This window comes from Bison bison, unplaced genomic scaffold, assembly GCF_000754665.1.
Source record: "Bison bison bison isolate TAMUID 2011002044 unplaced genomic scaffold, Bison_UMD1.0 scf7180017864485, whole genome shotgun sequence".
Taxonomy (NCBI): domain Eukaryota; kingdom Metazoa; phylum Chordata; class Mammalia; order Artiodactyla; family Bovidae; genus Bison; species Bison bison.
In genome coordinates, this window is record NW_011495045.1 from 3729621 (window position 1) to 3749393 (window position 19773).

At 37.4% G+C, this 19773-nt stretch overlaps 1 protein-coding gene across 2 annotated transcripts in view; it reads right to left on the minus strand.

Moving 5' to 3' along the window:
• The window catches only part of RDX (radixin), a 90823-nt gene that overhangs the window by 66267 nt on the left and 4783 nt on the right, over window positions 1-19773 (minus strand). For both annotated transcript variants that reach the window (XM_010862858.1, XM_010862857.1), the window contains exons 2-8: window positions 16456-16539; window positions 11842-11937; window positions 11034-11308; window positions 2687-2770; window positions 2342-2488; window positions 1113-1209; window positions 134-297 (exon numbers count right to left, since the gene is read on the minus strand). In XM_010862858.1, the coding sequence (XP_010861160.1) occupies window positions 134-297; window positions 1113-1209; window positions 2342-2488; window positions 2687-2770; window positions 11034-11308; window positions 11842-11937; window positions 16456-16539 (947 nt within the window). The remainder of the gene's footprint in view (window positions 1-133; window positions 298-1112; window positions 1210-2341; window positions 2489-2686; window positions 2771-11033; window positions 11309-11841; window positions 11938-16455; window positions 16540-19773) is intronic.

Genomic DNA, 19773 nt, shown 5'->3' on the forward strand with positions numbered 1-19773 from the left:
AAGCCCATGCACCCCAACTACTGAGCCCAGGTGCTCTAGAGCCCATGTCCCACAACAAAAGAAGAGAAGTGCCCATGTGCTGCAAGACCCAGCAGTCAAAAATTAAGAAAAAGAAAGGCCATAAACTCCATACCTTTCCAACTGCTTCTGATGTTTCTCCTCTCTAGCCTGGGCCTTCATCTGTTGTACTTCAATAGTGTCAGGCTTCCTTCTTCGCATGTACAGTTCATGGTTTCCCATGCATAAGGCCAAAATCCGCTTATTGATTCTCAAACGAGGTGCATAAAAAACAAAATCCTAAACATAAAGGAGCCTGAATTTAAAATCTTCATGAAGGATAGTTCTTCCCACAATAATCTCTACAAAATTTCAACCTTTCCTATGAATTCTAATGTCATATTCCATATAGTTTAGAAATCATGGCATTTCTTTACTCCTTATGCCATACTTTCACAAAACTGGTTCCTCACCCTTTTGTTCCCTACTGGTTTTGTGGAAAAGTTAACATTCTTATCTTCTCAATGTATTAAATGACATTTATTCTTTTTTCTTCTCCAAAGAAACTATGAACATCAATTTCTTCACCTCAGAGGAAGATTTTTTGTTTGTTTTGCCTTTGCCATTAATCTCAAAAGTGGACCTTTTTTCAAGTCTGTTAATCTTTTTAACCTAGAAATTTTCTCCATATCTTTGTGTTTTCAACAACTGAGCTAAAATACTAGAGTATACCTGACACTAGAGCAATTAAAAAAACTATTTAAATATAAAGATTTCTTACGTTCAAGGCTTTGAGTTACAAAAATCCAAAGTTCATTATGCAATACTCTCTAAGCAAGTTAATGTAGAGGAGGTTACCTCCACTAATTCTAGCCACAAACATGCTTTTTTTAAATAGGAATGGTGATTGTTTCCAACCATCTCCTAATAAATATTGCCTATTTTATAGTTAAATCTCAGTTAAAATAAAACTTTGAAAAGGGCTACTTCTCAGAACCAATTCAATGAATACACAATAATATCTATTATTATTATTGTCGTTCTTCAAGTGCTAGCATAGCAAAGTGGCAGAAATTTAAAGAGTTAATACATAAAAATAAAAAAATTTTACTTACAGGTGCCTTTTTGTCAATCGGCTTTATAACAAATTTTTTGTCATTAAATGAAATATTTCTGATTTCACTCCAAGGAAAACCAATTTTAGGTGTTAACCTCAAAAAAATAAAAGCACCCTTTAAGATGAATATATTCTCATTATAAAAAGAAACTGACCTATTCCAGTTAAGTTCAAAGTCCCCACTGTCCAGAATCCCTAATCCCATTCCCTCCCATCTTGAGCTCACCCCTCTTTCACATTCCCTATCTTTATCTGTAGTCACACTTCCAACAGGTACTCTAACGGAAACTCTTTCAAAATTTTTAAAGGAAGAAAAAAAAAGATTTCATCCACAAAATTTACTCTTCAGGTCATTTCTGTTTTTCATTCAAAACTTTCAAAATTTTCTCTTCTGAATAACATAGCATTTTAACTTGCTTTGTAATATATGGAAAAATAGGAGAGTAAAATCAGTAAAACACTCTCTTTTGGAATTTGTATTTGCTTAGGAATGTGTACTTTATTAGATACTTGCAAATAATGAAAATAAAGTTCTGAAGCCAAAATAAAAAGAAACATCTTAGAAAAAAGCATTACTGGCATAGAGTTAAGAGGCTCATGTGACATGGTAAATAAAAGGAAGGTGTAAAATAACTGTAGCTATCATTACTTTAAAGTGCTCTAAGAGCCTGACATGTTATACATTCCGGGTCGATTTCAAAATAAAATGCCACTGTTCACTATGCATGATACAGCAATATTCTACTTTATTGATGCCTAAAAACATTCAAAATAATTCTTATAAATGTTCAAACAAAAAGTGCTTTAAGATACAGTAAATTATACACCTATAATTCATTGTCTCACTGCTGCTGATTATGCATGTTAATTTCAATTTCAACCTACAGGCCAGGCAAAACATTTAAGTAATCACTTTTCATCTATGAGAGAATAAATTTTAAGTTACCAGATATAACTCACAAGACATCAGGAAGCATACTTCAAATAGAAGTGAAATCACTCTATTTGATAACCATACTTCTTGATAAGTAGAACTCTGAAACTACAAGATGTTGAGAAAACAGGTATGTTATGTGAGAACCTATCTGATATTAACTAATCTTTTAATATGGGGGCAAGAGAGCAGCAGTTAAGAGTAATCAGGCCCCAAGAGAACTTTACACATAAGATTAAAGCCATACAGACTGCTGAATAAAGACTAATTCACTATTCAACTAATTTACTTACTTGTCATCATGTTCATAAATATTCAGACCCAAAGCATCAACACCTAGCCACAATTCAGTTCCTTTCTTATTTTTTATTTCAAAATAGTTGACTCCATACATTTCTAGATCCTGTGCAATCTTCAAGTACTCCATCATAGAATCTTCCCTGTTGAAATAAAGCTGATTTTAACATACATAAAAATAAGATCAAAAAAATTACAAAACATTTTGGATTAAAGTTTAGTGCTTTACATGTATTCATATAAGTCTAATAACCTTTGAGGGATAATCTGATATAATAAAAAGTGTTATTAAAAAAAACCTTAATTTGAGGAAAAACACTAAGAAAATAACCACTCAATACCTTAGCATTCCTCTATGTTCTTCATGCCAGTTCTGTATTCTTTCTTCCCACTGTTCTTTTGTCAGCTTGTGTTGCTCCAAAACACTGTAGGGAAAGAAAAAAATCTATAAAAATGTCCCTTAGATTCAAAATCAATACGCTTTTAAAAAGTCTAGAATTATTCAAGTCCCTTAACTGTGGTAGTCATACAAAGCTAGACACATGTAAAACTGCACAAATACATACACACATATACACAAATGACTGCATGAACACTGAGGAAACCTGAATGGGGTCAGTGGATGGCATCAACGCCAACACCCTAGCTGTGATACTGTACTGAAGTCATGCAAGATGTTACCATCAGGGAAGGCTCGGAGGATACACAGGACTCAGACCTCATTACCATTTTTTATTACAACTGTGTGTGAACCTACAATTAACTCAAAATAAAAAGACTTTATGACCCTAAAATTCTTTTACATTTAGAAATAGTTACATGGATAGTTTATGGGAATTCAAATGTTTGCAATGAATAAAATACTGCATCAAAAACAGGGAAAGTAACTTTCTCATGAATAATAAGAAAGATCGGAGAGGAAAAGATCAAAAATCAGAATTCTTCTTTGCTTCTATGTATTTACTTTCTTTGCTGCTAAATTTAATTTTTATATTTTCTACAGGTATACTTTTAAGTAAGTTTACAAGTGAAAAGGCATTTTTTCCACCACACCCCCAAGCTTCAAGTAACTTACTAGTTTCCTTTGTATCATTTCAGTGTTTCTTCTACAAATGTAAGCAAACATAAACAAACGTTTTTATCTTCAACACTTAAATTGAACACTTCTTCACAGCACTTAAATTTTCTCATTTTTCTTAATACTCTCTTGTCATCTGCCCTCTGTGCTCATCAAGAGGCAAGCCAGGGCAATGCAATGCAATGCAATGCGGCCAACTGCAGAAATGACAATGTTAACGAAATCTGAATGCACAAGTTAATTAAACCGAATGCCACTAAGATTTATGTTCCCTTGGTATCTCTAATTTTCTTGAAGAGATCTCTAGTCTTTCCCATTCTGTTGTTTTCTTCTATTTCTTTGCATTTATCGCTGACAAAGGCTTTCTCATTTCTCCTTGCTATTCTTTGGAACTCTGCATTCAGATGCTTATGTCATTCCTTTTCTCCTTTGCTTTTCACTTCTCTTCTTTTCACAGCTATTTGTAAGTCCTCCTCAGACAGCCATTTTGCTTTTTTGCATTTCTTTTCCATGGGGATGGTCTTGATCCTTGTCTCCTGTACAATGTCAGGAACCTCTGTCCATAGTTCATCCGGCACCTCTATCAGATCTAGCCCCTTAAATCTATTTCTCACTTCCACTGTATAATCATAAGGGATTTGATTTAGGTCATACCTGAATGGTCTAGTGGTTTTCCCCACTTTCTTCAATTTAAGTCTGAATTTGGCAATAAGGAGTCCGTGATCTGAGCCACAGTCAGCTCCCAGTCTTGTTTTTGTCAACTGTATAGAGCTTCTCCATCTTTGGCTATAAAGAATATAATCAATCTGATTTTGGTGTTGACCATCTGGTGATGTCCATGTGTAGAGTCTTCTCTTGTGTTGTTGGAACAGGGTGTTTGCTATGACCAGTGCGTTCTCTTGGCAAAACTCTATTAGCCTTTTTGCTCTGCTTCATTCCGTACTCCAAGGCCAAATTTGCCTGTTACTCCAGGTGTTTCTTGACTTCGTACTTTTGCATTCCAGTCCCCTATAATGAAAAGGACATCTTTTTTGGGTATTAGTTCTAAAAGGTCTTGTAGGTCTTCATAGAACCATTCAACTTCAGCTTCTTCAGCTTTACTGGTTGGGGCATAGGCTTGGATCACTATGATATTGAAGGTTTGCCTTGGAAACAAACAGAGATCATTCTGTCGTTTTTGAGACTGCATCCAAGTACTGCATTTTGGACTCTTTTGTTGACCATGATGGCTACTCCATTTCTTCTGAGGGATTTCTGCCCACAGTGGTAGATATAATGGTCAGCTGAGTTAAGTTCACCCATTCCAGTTCATTTTAGTTTGCTGATTTCTAGAATGTCGACATTTACTCTTGCCGTCTCCTGTTTGACCACTTCCAATTTGCCTTGATTCATGGACCTGACATTCCAGTTTCTATGCAATATTGCTCTTTACAGTATCGGACCTTGCTTCTATCACCAGTCACATCCACAACTGGGTATTGTTTTTGGACTGTGAAGAAAGCTGAGCGCCGAAGAATTGATGCTTTTGAACTGTGGTGTTGGAGAAGACTCTTGAGAGTCCCTTGGACTGCAAGGACATCCAACCAGTCCATCCTAAAGGAGATCAGTCCTGGCAGGACTGATACTGAAGCTGAAACTCCCAATACTTTGGCCACCTCATGCGAAGAGTTGACTCACTGGAAAAGACTCTGATGCTGGGAGGGATTGGGGGCAGGAGGAGAAGGGGACGACAGAGGAAGAGATGGCTGGATGGCACCACCGACTCGATGGACATGAGTTTGAGTGAACTCTGAGAGTTGGTGATGGACAGGGAGGCCTGGCATGACGTGATTCATGGGGTCACAAAAAGTCGGACACGACTGAGCAACTGAACTGATCTGAAGATTTATGTTCTGGTTTTTTATATTAAGCATCTCAAATCTCCTTCATTTCCATTTTATATAATGTATTATTAATCTGCATAACTGGTTTGCAGGTATCTAAAAATTCCCACTTTGGAAAAGAATATGGAAAAGAATAGACATATTTTATGTATAACTGAACCACTCTGCTGTACACTGAAAGTAACACACTGTAAATCAAATATCCCAATATAAAATAAAAATTAAATTAAAAAAAAGAGAACTTCCCTCACTGTCCAGTGGTTAAGAATCCCCCTGTCAAAGCAGGGGACACAGGTTTGATTCTTGGGCGGAGAAGATCCTACATGCTGTGAGGCCAACTAAGCCGGTGGGCCACAACTACTGAGCCCTAGTGGAGCTCGCTGTGGGCTATCTGAGGCAGTGGAAGCCGGGTAGAGCCCCCAGGGTTCCCTGTCCCCAGTCCAGGAAGCTGAGGCGCTAGTCAGGGGCCACTTGTCCGGATTCCGCCAAGTGCCTGCTTTGCCTGGGGGCCTTTGCGCACACCGCCATCCTGGCCGCCGGCCACCAGCACCCAGCTCTCCCCTGCGCTGCAGAGTTCTCTGCGCCCCAGGCTGCCCTGGCCGAAACTCGTTGGTCAAGGCCCCAAGCACCGTGCCTCCTGCTGGACTCGGCACCCCCAGCGCCTGGTCCAGCGCTCACCACCGCACCCGGTGCACTAAGGCCTCCTCAACCCGGCCATATTGCGTGTGGGCTGGACCCTGCCCCCAGAGCCGGGCATTCCAGAGAGCCAGGTCCCCTCACCAGACTGCTGCCGCTGGCGTCTCAGGCCTCAAAGACAAGACAGGGCCCCAGGGCCCCACCATGAGCTTTCTGGAGACCTTGGCCCTGAGCTTTGGGGGGTGGGTGGGGGCTGGGGAAGAGACTCTAGCCTGAGGGTGACCCAGCATCTGGGTGAAGAGGTGCTGGGAAGGGCAGTGGTCACATGCGGGTGAGATGTGGTCTATAAAATTAGAGCATCTATATAATACATATTTCCCTGGTTTCTGTCCTTCTCTTTGCCCTCCTTCCTCTAGGATTGTACCTTCTCTGATCTCAGCCCAGCCCCAGCCCCTTCCAGAGTCCCTAGTGCATGGAATAAAGTGGTTATTAAATCTCAACCCTGCCAAAAAACTGACTCTAAATGACTCTAGAGCCTGCAACTACTGAGTCCACATGCCCTGGAGCCCATCCTCTGCAACAAGAGAAGCCACCTCGATAAGAAACCCAGGCACCACACCTGGAGAGTAGCCCCCACGTGCCACAACTTGAGAAAGCCTGTGCACAGTAAGGAAGACTCAGTACAGCCAAAAATTAAAATAAAAAACTTGAAAAAAAACTTTAAAGAAAAAAAAAAAACAATTACTGAGGGGTGGGTGGGGAAGCTAAATCTTCTGTCCAGAAAAAAAGGAGTCTTTTCTTCATGATAAGGCTAATGTTTCACCTTGGCTTTAAATCTATTTGATTTAAACGACCTGTGCATGTATGTGCATCCACACATGCTAAGACATATCCCAGTCTGCGATCCCATGACTGTAGCCCCCCAGGCTCCTCTGTCCATGGGATTTCCCAGACAAGAAAACAGGAGTGGGTTGCCATTTCCTTCTCCAGGGGATCTTCTTGACCCAGGGGTGGAACCTATGTCTCTTGTGTCTTCTGCATTAGCAGGTGGATATTCTTTACCATTGTGCCACCTGGAAATCCCTTTACATGACTTATTTGTCTATTTTCTCAGGAAATATTTTCTCACTTCATCATTTATCATCCCTGCCTATCTATATTACCAGATACACGCACATCTCAGAGACATTTTCGGTTCATTTTCAGACCACCTCAACAAAGCAAGTTACACAAAATTTTCAGTTTTCTAGTGCATACAGAGGTTATGGTTGTACTATACTGTATGAAGTGTGCAACAGCATTCTCTCCAAAGAAACAATGTATATACTAAAACTTAAAAATACTTTATTGTTTAAAAAAAAAAAAAAAGGTAACCACCATCTGAGCCTTCAGAATGTCATAATCATTTTGCTACTGGAGGGTTTGAAATATTGCAAGAAGCCTCAACCTGATAGAGATACATGAAGTGAGCTAAAGCTGTTGGAAAAAAATAGTGCTAACAGACTTGCTTGATGCTAGCTGCCACAAACCTTCAATTTGTTAAAAACACAGTACCTACAGTACACAATAAAACAAAGCACAAAAAAGAGAGGCACGGCAGTATACTTATTTGCGTGAAGCACGCAACAATCACATCCATGTTCCTCACCAATTATGCCCAGTGCCAAAACAGAAGAGGCAAAAATTTGTAGAGTGAATAAAGGAATCAATTATTTTCCATCTTTTAAAGAACACTTTAAACCCATGCTTCCCTCCTCTTAGTTTTTTTATCACAGCCAAATTTCTTTCGGGAACTGTTTGTATTTACTGTCCTTTATTGCTGCACCTCACATCACTGCCTCCACTCTACCGCAATCTGGCTTCAACCCCCAACACTCTACTAAAACTGCTCTTACACTGGAGATGTCAATAGGTTCAAAACTGACATTTTCCTTCTCTGAAATGGGTTCCTTCTCACCTTGAAAAGCTATTGCAAACCACCCAGATACCCAAGTCAGAAACCTGGTACAGAAAAACATGCATATCTAGCTCTTTTCAAAAGAGAGGGATAGTATCTGGTGGGACTGACTATTCCTATCAGCAGACTGCTAAACTCTACTGTGGGAGACCAGATTGTTTATCTGGGTTTTTCAATACAAGGATTATAAATATCCATCAAAATCATTAAATTAAGGTATTTGATTTAGGTTCACCAAATAACCTGATTACTAACTTTCCCCCAGGCACTTAAGTGATAAAAGTGTGTTATATACTATACATGGAATCTGGCTTCCCTCACAGCTCAGTTGGTAAAAATCCACCTAAAATGCAGGAGACCCCGGTTTGATCCCTAGGTCGGGAAGATCTGCTGGAGAAGGGATAGGATACCCACTCCAGTATTCTGGCCTGGAGAATTACATGGAGAGTCCATGGGGTCGCAAAGAGTCAGACATGACTGAGCAACTTTCACTTTCATACATGGAATAAAATCCATGACTAAAAAGTATATCCTCCATTCTAAACTAAAAGCTTAATATTCTGACATTATGGATTTCTTTTAAACTTAGATAACCTGAATGAATCCTCCTGAGACTAACAACTTGAAGGACACCTGACTGGACCTTCAAAGTTAAAAACCAAATCTTGAGCAGCACGTGCTATCTTTCTTCTTCCTAAATAGATTGGGTTTCTCTAGGTCTCATAGACCTAGAGAACAAACTTATGATTGCTGGGAGGAAGGGACAGGTAGGGAGTTTGGCATGGACATGTATACACTGCTATATTTAAATGGATAACCAACAAGAACCTACTGTATAGTACAGGGATTCTCTGCTCAATGTAGCATGGCAGCCTGGATGGGAGGGGAGTTTGGGGAGAATGGATACATGTATATGTATGGCTGAGTCCCTTCTTTGTTCACTTGAAACTATCACTATATTGTTAACCTGCTATACTCTGATACAAAACAGAAAGTTTAAAAAAAATAAATAATTTTTTAAATTAAAAAAAAAAAAACACATCTGAAATGCAATTCTGCTGCTGCTGCTAAGTCACTTCAGTCGTGTCCGACTCTGTGCGACCCCATAGACAGCAGCCCACCAGGCTTCCCCGTCCCTGGGATTCTCCAGGCAAGAACACTGGAGTGGGTTGCCATTTCCTTCTCCAATGCATGAAAGTGAAAAGTGAAAGTGAAGTCGCTCAGTCGTGTCCAACCCCCAGCGACCCCATGGACTGCAGCCTACCAGGTTCCTCCGTCCATGGGATTTTCCAGGCAAGAGTACTGGAGTGGTGTGCCATCACCATTCTACTACACTAGTAATCAATTACTCAATTCAATGCTTAAAAAATCTGAGACACTGAATTTTGGGTTGGACCAATAATTATAAACAGACTAACAAGTATCTCATACTCCTGATTCTTTCAGTGAATACTATATACTATTATAACTATTACTGTTATAATATTAAAGAGCAGAACAGTACATAACATTTAATGATCAATTACTAAACCTACTGTACTTAATGGTACCTATAAAGCATACGGCAACAGAATATAATTTACTAACCAAAATTGTTAATGCTACAACCAAAGGAATTTAATAATAAAAGTAGACATAAAGTAGTTTTGATTTCTTCACATTTGGTACCTACAAAAAAGAAATTACACTTAAGAGCTTAAATATTATGAGGAAGTAATAGAGAACTTAAATTTTAGGTTAATAATATGCAGTTTTGCCTTTAAATAGAAATTTTAAAATTCAGGAATCTGTGCAAATAGTAATAATTTCTCTGGATTCTAAAGAAAAATCCCTATCTACATTCTAATATCAGAGTCATATATACTACTACCATTAAAAACTGAAATGTTTAAAAGTAATATTTGATGTAATTTCTAAATTTTATAAATAATACTACCAACTAACAGTTGTATCACACTTTACAATTAAAACTGTAAAGCACACAGTTCATGAAGTGTAATTATAAACATAAGGCTGACAGAGCAAAACTGTTACCCTCATTGTGCAGAGTGAGACATTAAGGCTCAGAGAGTGTAGGTTATATACCTGAGGCCACATAATTAGCAAAGGGTAGAATCAGCATTTAAAATCAAGGCCTGCTAATGATGCTTTCCTGCAGCATGCTACTTTAAAATAACTGTTATACTGAAACCAAGTCTGCCTAAACCAAATTCTCTTACTGGGTTTTTTATTAATCTCTATATGCAAAGCTTTTTTGCCTTTCCTTGTCCCCTCTGACTTCAATCCTGTGCTAACTGAACACTAATCAACCAACAGCCAGATGACTAAAGCTGCTGTTGTCAATATCACTATTAACGTTACCATACTAAAACTGCTATTATAGATATCAGCATTAATGTACAAACTCAGGTTACTTGGCAGACCCCCAAGTCATGGGCCACCTAGCCAGAGAATCTTAAACCACAGACTTCTGACTCCCAAGCTGTCACAAAACAATGATTAATTCTAGCCTCTTTGTTCTTTCCCTTTAATAAGCACCTAACTCAAAGATCAGGTGGGAGTGGATCTGAGACTTGCCTCTCACTCCCTTGTTTGGTACCCTGCAATAAATGGTGTACTTTCCTTTACCACAAACAGGTGTCAGTAGATTGGCTTTCCTGCATCTGGGGAACAGACCCGAGTTCAGAACAGGCAGTAGTATGCTGCAGATGAGAACAGAGCACTAGACCAAGAGTCCAATAACCAGGTTTAAAAAGTCTTTTGGAATGTCAGAAATTTAATTTTAATTCTATGGAGGAAATGTAGCCTGGAACTTATTATTTTTAAAAACACTTATTAAGCAATGGTCTACCTGCATGAGAATTTTTACTAATAAGCAGCAACAGTCATGCCTCCTCAAGCCCAAATTATCACTGCCTCCACTTACTGCTTATCTGTGAGAATGAGAAGAGACAAAATGTTTAAGTAATTACAGAGTACATAAATCTATGTAGCTTCTTGGTCATAACTTTTAAAAAGTATACTCTAACCCAACTGGCAACTTAAAAATCTAAAAAAATAAAAAACACAACCATTTACAAACTTCTAAAACATGATTTTTCAGAGACTATAGCATAAAAGCATGCTTCACTTACCGCTGGGGGAGAAGCCTATCATTAGCCAGGTAGCCTGGTTTATGAATCTCTTTATTATAATCTCCATACTTGGCTTGGACAGCATAGGAAGCCAAAAGAACTGCAGTTTCTGGTGGACAATATATCTCATCATTTAATATAGCTTCTTTAACTTGCAAGAAAAAAAGTCTCTGGGTTATTTCTTGAATTAACTCCTCAGAAACATCTTCAGGAAAGAATTTAGCTCTAAATTTGAATTGCAAAGGATTCTCTTTTTTAACATCTTGCTGTGTCACCTGTAATAGTAATTTCAAGTATAGTCAATAAAAATCTTAGGTTCATAGTAACTGACCATAGTCACATAATATCCTCTTTTGGTACAAAATAGGATATAAAACATAAGATTCTAAATCTATTAAGATTTTAAACCTATAATAAATGTGAGAAAAAGATTTCATGCTTATGAATGTGACTGATAACTCACAGATCCTAATTAATAACCTAACTGAAATTTCTCCAGAGCAACTTATCCTGAAGATGTTTAAATTAAGATCAAAATACTTAGCAATACCTTATAGTATTTCTTACTGCTGAGTTTTCAAATAGGAAAAAAATGAACATTTCTTTTTTTGAAGATGATACTAAGATGGTACCTTAGTAAATTAAAAGACATGACACCTTTAATGATTCACAGAGATAACTATAAAAAGAGGTTTAAAATCAGTTAGACTCTGAGTTTTTCTGGCTCAGTCTGACTGATTTAACATGATCAAAATTAACTTCAAAGCAACTTAATTATTAGCTAGACATGTTATCATACACACTTTACCTTCTTATTTAGTTTAAGCCATGTAGAATAGCCCTTGCTGTCCACGTACTGCAGCCCAAAAAACCAGACCTCACGCAAACCAACTGTTTTCACCACCTTAAAAAAAAAGTTTATTTCAGTTCAGCACTCACATTGTAATCAGAAGGCACTATACTTCAAAGGAAGAACAAAACCACATGGAAATTATAGGTTTACTCCTTTGCTATAGTAAAGATCTTTCCTAAATTTAACATACTAATTAAAGGAATATTCCTAAAAATTTAAGTTCAGGTTTTATTAAATTTCATGTCATTTCAATCTTATCTGATCCACTCTTCTGTATGCCCTTTTCCTTCTCATCTGCCAACATGACCCTAACAGATAGAAGAATCTGGGGAAAAGATACAGAGCTATCCTAATCCCACTTTTCTATTTCAATTTATCACTGCTCCCAACCCAAACTATACTATCAAGTAGCCCAAACAAATAGTATCATTTGGTAATAAGACTCTCTGAGGACATGTAACTGCCATGCCTCAGGCTATCCAGCTGCTGCTTTCACCTCCATTCCTACCTACCTTCACTCAGCATCATATATTCTATGTTCTACTCTCACTGAGCAAGAAACCATTCTTGGAACATGCCATAAATTTTACCCTTCTATACCTTTGCTCATGCTTCTTCCCCTCCCTAGAATGTTTCTTCTGTACTTTTATTTTTCTTTGCTTTTCTCCTGTACTTTTACCACCTGTTAAATAATGTATTTCTCAAGGCCCAGCTCAACTAACATGCTTCTGTGAATGAAGCTTTCCTATCATCTAGACAAAATTAATCACTTGGTCCTTAGTAACTCCACAGTACTTTATTTATACTGCTGCTTAAACACTTATTTTATCATAATTATTATTAGTACAGTATCTATTTACCTTCCTTGGCTGTTTAAAACTAAGGACAAAGATTACTGCCTTATTCATCTTAATATTCATGTCATTTCCAAGAATGACTAGCTTGTGGTAGGTACTCAAGAATACGTGAGTCTGAGTGAACTCCAGGAGTTGGTGATGGACAGGGAGGCCTGGTGTGCTGCGATTCATGGGGTCGCAAAGAGTCGGACATGACTGAGCGACTGGACTGAACTGAACTGAACTGAAAGTGGTAAGCTAGGATTATTAACTCACACTCAGGATTATGCCAACAAAAGCATATTTTTAAATCTGAATTTAAAATGAGGGAGGTGAGAGTTTATTAGGACTTTAAAAGCTTTACAAAAAGATTCAACATTAGTTCTTTAGTAAACATTCTTGGTTTAAAACAAATATTTCTTTTAAAATAAAAATCTAAAAACATGCCAGGCTTTTGGTTTCAAGATGTAAATGGAACCCTTCAGTTTACTTTCCCTCTTGAAAAAATTTCACTGAAATGACACGAAAATTAAAAATAAGAAAAAAATTTTAGCTGTAGGAAAAAAAAAATTTAGCTGTGCAAGGAAAGGTTACCACTTTAAAAAAAAAAGAGAGAGAATTGTCTGAATGATATGGTATATAAATATCCACAGTGACAGCAAAAGCTGATCAATGCCAAACAACCAAAACTTGAACGTGGACAAAGGAGATCCCAGATAATTTAACTTTGGCAAAAGATAGGTTGTCCCAACACAGCCACAGAAAACATTTCAGCTCAGAGTGGCAGGAACAAGAAATGTCAAGAGCAGCACCAAAGCAGCAAGCCTCAGTTTTGTCTCCAGGCTTTCTGTGAGTCACAACACTGCTAAGTACAAAAGGGATCTGCCAGAGGAGCACAAGGGACAGCCTCTTAAATTCAGACTGTCACAACACACACCAGAAAAGTAAGAGACCACAGCTGGGAAATTCCTTTAACAAGCTCCATCTTTCCCTATTTCTGAAAGTCTTGTAGGAAACTTTAAATCATGCATCTACAAGTAAAAACATACTTGGGCACATAACTATAATATATGTATATTTATTTATAAGTTATACATATGCTATCACATTAATATATCAGAAAGCCCATCCTAAAAAATTAAAAGCAAGATAAAAATACAAACAAACATTTTAGTATTTTTTTCTTGCACTATAACAGATGATGCTGAGTATTCCTGGGGGTAGTACTATTATAGTCCCACATGCAGAAGCTAGAAGAGGAGGCCAGTGAAGAAAGTCAGCAAGTAGCAAACCAAAGGATCTCACAAACTCAACCAGAGCCTCTTCACATGGCAGATGGCTTCAAGCTGACATCCTAATCAGAAGTGAGGGTTTGCTACAGGTGGATTCATCTGATAGAACTCCTGCCCCTAGGCCTGCTGGTCTGACCCTGAACCTACAGACCTTGACCTGACAGCCAGCTCACCCATATACTCAACTTCACCCAAGGTAACACAAGATTTGGATCTGGAATTTGGGCTCAAGTTGCCAAGATACAGAACAGGGACTACAAGAAGTAACTGCTGAGAAAGGCCGTAACAGATAGCAATGCTCTTTAACTTAGATCTTTTCATTTACAATATGAAATGTGTGTATGTGTGTGTGTTTGTGTATCAAACACTGTTATACACAGTTTACATGAAGTCTCAATTCTGACAAAAACCTTCTGAAGGAATAATGTTACCACCATCCTCATTTGTATAAATGAGAAAAATGAGACAAAGAAAGTAATATGTATGAAGTCAAACAGCAACATCTGGTACTCTACCTCTAGCAGTGTGGTTCCAGAGCCCACGTTTTTCAACTACTATACATTACTGCATCATAAAACATGTAGTTTCCTTTTCCCTGGTATCTAAACTAAAGCAATTCTGCTTAGGAAAAAAACAAGTATTTTATTTCTCACTATCCAATACCAAAAAGGCCCATGTGCTAATTTGTTTTTGACTAACACAAAACATTTTGCTCACTATAAATAACATTTCAATTTGCTATGAGTACAGTAAATGCTAACTCCATCCACATTTTTATTCAAGACAGCTTATGTACTTACAAACATGAGACCTAGAAGAATCAACAGAAGTATTAGTTCACAAAAGTAAAATATCTATAATGTAAATTGCATGCAATTGCTTACAATGTTGCCTTAAAAAATTGCTCACTCACAACAAAAAAAATCCTTTCATCTCCAAAAAGATTTTATCTGGCCGTTCAAGTTCATTACTTATCTAATTAGTAGATTAAGTTTATTACGTAGTCAAGGGAAGAAACAACTTCCCAGGAGTTTTGAATTTTTATGTCATCATTATTCGGGATCAGTAGGTAATTAGTATGTTATTCATTGCTGTAATACCAGGAACTCTCCCATTTTCTAAGGTCAATAGTTAGCATGACCACAGACTACTGCTCTCCTGATCCTAAGTTCATGTAAAAGTTCTTGTAAAAGTTCATGTAAAAGCTACCTCCTCCTTTCTGCAATCAATTCACTTCTTAAACACTTGACCCCTAGTCACCAATCTCTTTCCTCCTTTTCTCAATAAAACTTGACTACTTAAATCATTATATACAGCATTACCTGGGGAGCCTCAATAAAAGTACTAATAGTTTAGAGTAGGTCCCAGACAATCAAACAGAATCTCTAGAGGTGGTTTCCAGGCACTGCTTTATTTTTCTCTTTAAAGCTCCCCAGGGTGGCTCAAGTGTGCACTCAAGAGTGATAAAAAAGATAAAATCAATAGTTCAAGTTCTTTAACATGACATCCATGTTCTAACTCCAGGCCAGCATATTATGAGCCTACGACATCAAACTGCTATCACGGCCCTATTTATAGCTTATGCCTTTGCTCCTGCCATCTCCTTGAAACCCAAGTTCCCCTGCCGAGTTTATGATTAATCTCTCTATCCAACTTTACTCCCATTCTTGTCCCCTCTGACCTTAATCCTGTGCTAACTGAACACTAATCAACCAGAGTCAGATGGCCAGAACTGCTGCCATTGTTGGTAATATCAATAATGTAGTAAAACTGCCCTTGTATCATCATATATCATCATTAACACACAGGTTACTTCTCCAGGGCGAGATAAGCTAAGAGACCCTCAGGTAACAAAACCAGAGATATCCTGACTAACCAAACCAAAACTACAATTAAGAAATGTCACAGAAATATCACATGATGATTAACCCCAGCTTCTCTGTTCTTTCCCTTCTGTAAAAAACCTCTAACTCAAAGACCAAGTTGAACTGGATCTGAGACTTGTCTCCCACTCCCTTGCTTGGTGCCTTACAATAAACCCTTATTCCACTGTAAACTCTCGGTGTTAAGAGTCTGACTTTCTGTGCATTGGGTACGCAAGCCCATTGCTCGTTTATGTCCTCTGTCTAGGATCAACACCTATTCCACTCATGGACTATGGAGAATATCACTGAATTCCTTTTAGTCCTCATTACAATGATTTTCATATCAGATGTTTAATAAACACCTGCTAATAATTATTTTTTAAAAGTCCCATCTCTCAAATCTAGAAATGAGAAAGACTATCCCTACAGTTGTTCAAAATATCTGAACAAGTACTGTGAAAAATTTCAAATGCTACATTGTAGCATTTTAAGTAAAGGTATAGAAAAACAGAAAAAGTATGCAATAGCATGCACACTATGGTGTCAAAATTGCATACTTCATGTAGTGAATGATACCTGGTCAAAAAGCTGTTTGCCAGTTGTATTGGGCTGAATGGCAAATTCCAGCTCGGCATCCATCGTTGTTACTCTTACATTGATCTGCAATGAAAACAAAAGGTATAATCAGCAGAAAAAAGAAAATACTTAAGTATAATGTCAGGCATGAGAAAATATTTAAGCAATTAAAAAACAACTCAATGTACCTAATATTTTCTTTATTAAAGTGATAGTTTGATTTATTTATATTTTTGATTTACTGAATACTTAACATACATTAGGTGCCAGGTCTGGTGCTTTTCACATTTTTATTTAGCCTCTGCAACAATACCAGGAGATACATGCATTTCCACAGAAGTATTCATTTATATAGAAAACTCTCTGCCACTTGCCCAAGAACACACACATATTAAAAAGCAGGGCAGGTATTTAACTGAGGTACAACTCCAAATTCTTTGAATGTCATTCACTATTCCATATTTCTTTTGACACAAAAATCAAATATTGTTTTTATACTGTAAATGTATTCTTTATAAAAAGCATTCATCTATTGCCTTTTACTTGCTAGACTTTTTCAAATTCTGATTTTTATGTGTAAATAACTTCCTAGGTAGGTATCTCACCAAAAATGTAACATGCCTTAACCAAAGTAATTTTTATTCCAGAATAGCATCTTCACCTAGAATCCACCATGACATAGTAAAAACCTATCTTTTAACTCACACTATTAGAACTCTACATCAGACTTATTTCCCCTTATCTTTAACTCATTCTAAAAACCACATGTACCTCTGCACATGTACTTTTATCTGAAATACTTTCTCCAATCAAAAATACCTTTTAGAGCTCCTTCTTTATAATAATCTTTTCGGAAATATTAATACACATAAAATGTATGTAACATATATAGACAATGATGTTTGGTCTTTATCCTGGTTCCCAGCAGAGTTCCTAAAATCCTTTAAATTCGCTGAGTGACAGATGTGAGAAGATTTTCTGTTATTCACAACAAGCTCCTTTCGATCATACCAGAGTTTATGCTAATGGGTAACTCTAGATGGACCCTAATAGCTTCAGAATGGGGGCCAGTACCCAGAGAAACCAATCATGCCATTAGAGGAGTAAACCTTTGAGCCACCCATCCCAACTACCCAGGAGAGTGAACGAGAAGGAAAGAGAGCTGATCTCCAAGGTCCAATGATTTAATCAATCATGCCTCTGAAATGGAACTCCATAAAACCCTAAACAAAGGGGTTCAGAATGCACCCACTTGCTGACAGGGTGGTGCATCGCAAACTCCACAAAGACAGAAAGAAGCTACTTCACTCAGGACCCTTCTGGACCTCATCCTCTACATTCATGTTCTTTATAGTTCCCTTTACATTAACCAGTCATTAACAGCAGTGAAGTGCTTCCCTGAGTTCTGTGAGCTGTTATAGCATATTACAGAACCTGAAGAAGGGATTGTGGGTATCTCCAAACCTTAGGCAAGTTAGTCAGGAGAGACAGTCACACGCATTACCTGTGATTAGCTTCAGCAGTCTAGTGGTCTGGGCCCTTAATCTCTGGGGTTTGCGTTAACTCTGGATAGCTGTGTCAGAATAAATTAAACTGCAGGACACACACCTGGTATCCACACAGAACTCGGGAACTGACTGGTATAGAAAACCCACCCATTGGGTATCAGAACATTTTGAATTACCAAAGTGTTTTCCTTTACCCATAAATCTACCATTCAACTTTAAAACTAGAAATGACAAAGCAGTGTCACCAGTATATTTCTTCTTTGTGAATTTCTGGAACCCCAATCCCCACTGCTGTTGCTGCCAAGTTGCTTCATTCATGTCCGACTCTGTGCGACCCCATGGACTGCAGCCTACCAGGCTTCTCTGTCCATGGGATTCTCCAGGCAAGAACACTGGAGTGGGTTCCAATCCCCAGAAGTAAGCACTAACCTAAATTTTCTGTTTGTGATCCTCTTAGTTTTTTTTAAAAAACAATAGTTCTATCACAAATGTAGGTATCTATGGTAAAATATTATTTAGTTTTTGATTTTTAGCTGTTTTGTTGTTGTTCAGTTGCTAAGTCATGTCTGACTCTTGTGACCCCATGGACTGTATGTGGTCTGCCTGCCTCCTCTGTCCATGGAATTTTCCAGGTAAGAATACTTGAGCAGGTTGTCTGTTCCTTCTCCAGGGGATCTTTCTAAAATTGTATAGTACTTGCTAATAAAGTCTTCCTTGATGTGGACAACGATTACAATATGTATTTACTTTATGAAAATGCATCCAGCATATATATTCTTTTGCATATGCATATTCTATTTTTTTTGTATATTCTAATTCAATAAAAGGTTTAAACAAAAATTTTGCTAAACTATAATTTGCCTTTTCAGTTATATTTCTAAGATTCATTGGTGTTTTTGTTAGTAGTTGCAATTCACTCATTTTTATGTGACTAGAGAGTAATTCATTTATCATTTTCCTATCAATTGACATTAAATTGTTTCCAATTTTTTGGTTTTTAAGAACAAAACTGCTGTGAGCATTCTTGTACATGTCTCCTACTACAAGTGTCTGAGTTCCTCTAGAAGTATAACTCAGGAGAATCCCTGGGTGACCAAGTACATACCTTCAACTTCACAATGTAATGCTGAATTTTCTTCTAACATGACAGCATCAATTTACACTCCCACCAACAGTGAATAAGAATTGCTGCTGCTTTGTATGTTCACTAGTAGACATCAGATTTGCTAATGTTTAACAATCTAGTAGGTATAAACTGATATCTCAGTATGTTATTAATACACAGATTCTTGATTTCTAATGAAGTTGGAACATTTTCTTATGTGTATATGCAGAATTGTAAGACGGCCCTCATGACTTCCCCCAACCCCTACAACTTACTCCCATGATTACATTAATATTACATGATAAAAGAGATCTTGAAGATGTACTTAAGGTTACTAATCAGTTGATCTTAAGATAGTAAAATTATTGTGGGTGGATCTGAATTAATCTCACCAACTCTGCAACCCCATGGATTGTAGCCCACCAAGCTTCTCTGAACAGTAAATTACCTTTAACTAAAAAGACAATAATAATGCCCTAGGTTAGAATTTCTCCCATTTCAAAGTCTCAGGATCTCCTTATGCTCTTCCCAAAAAGCTTTTATATGTGAGTTCTCTACCCATATTCACATTAGAAAAACTGAGAAAATGTTAAGATATTAACTTAAATATAACAAGAAAAAACCTATCAGATGTTAACATAAAAAACATCAAGTAGGCTTTTCAGAAAAGTCTACTTACATGTTTGTTTTAAAAAGGCCCAGAAG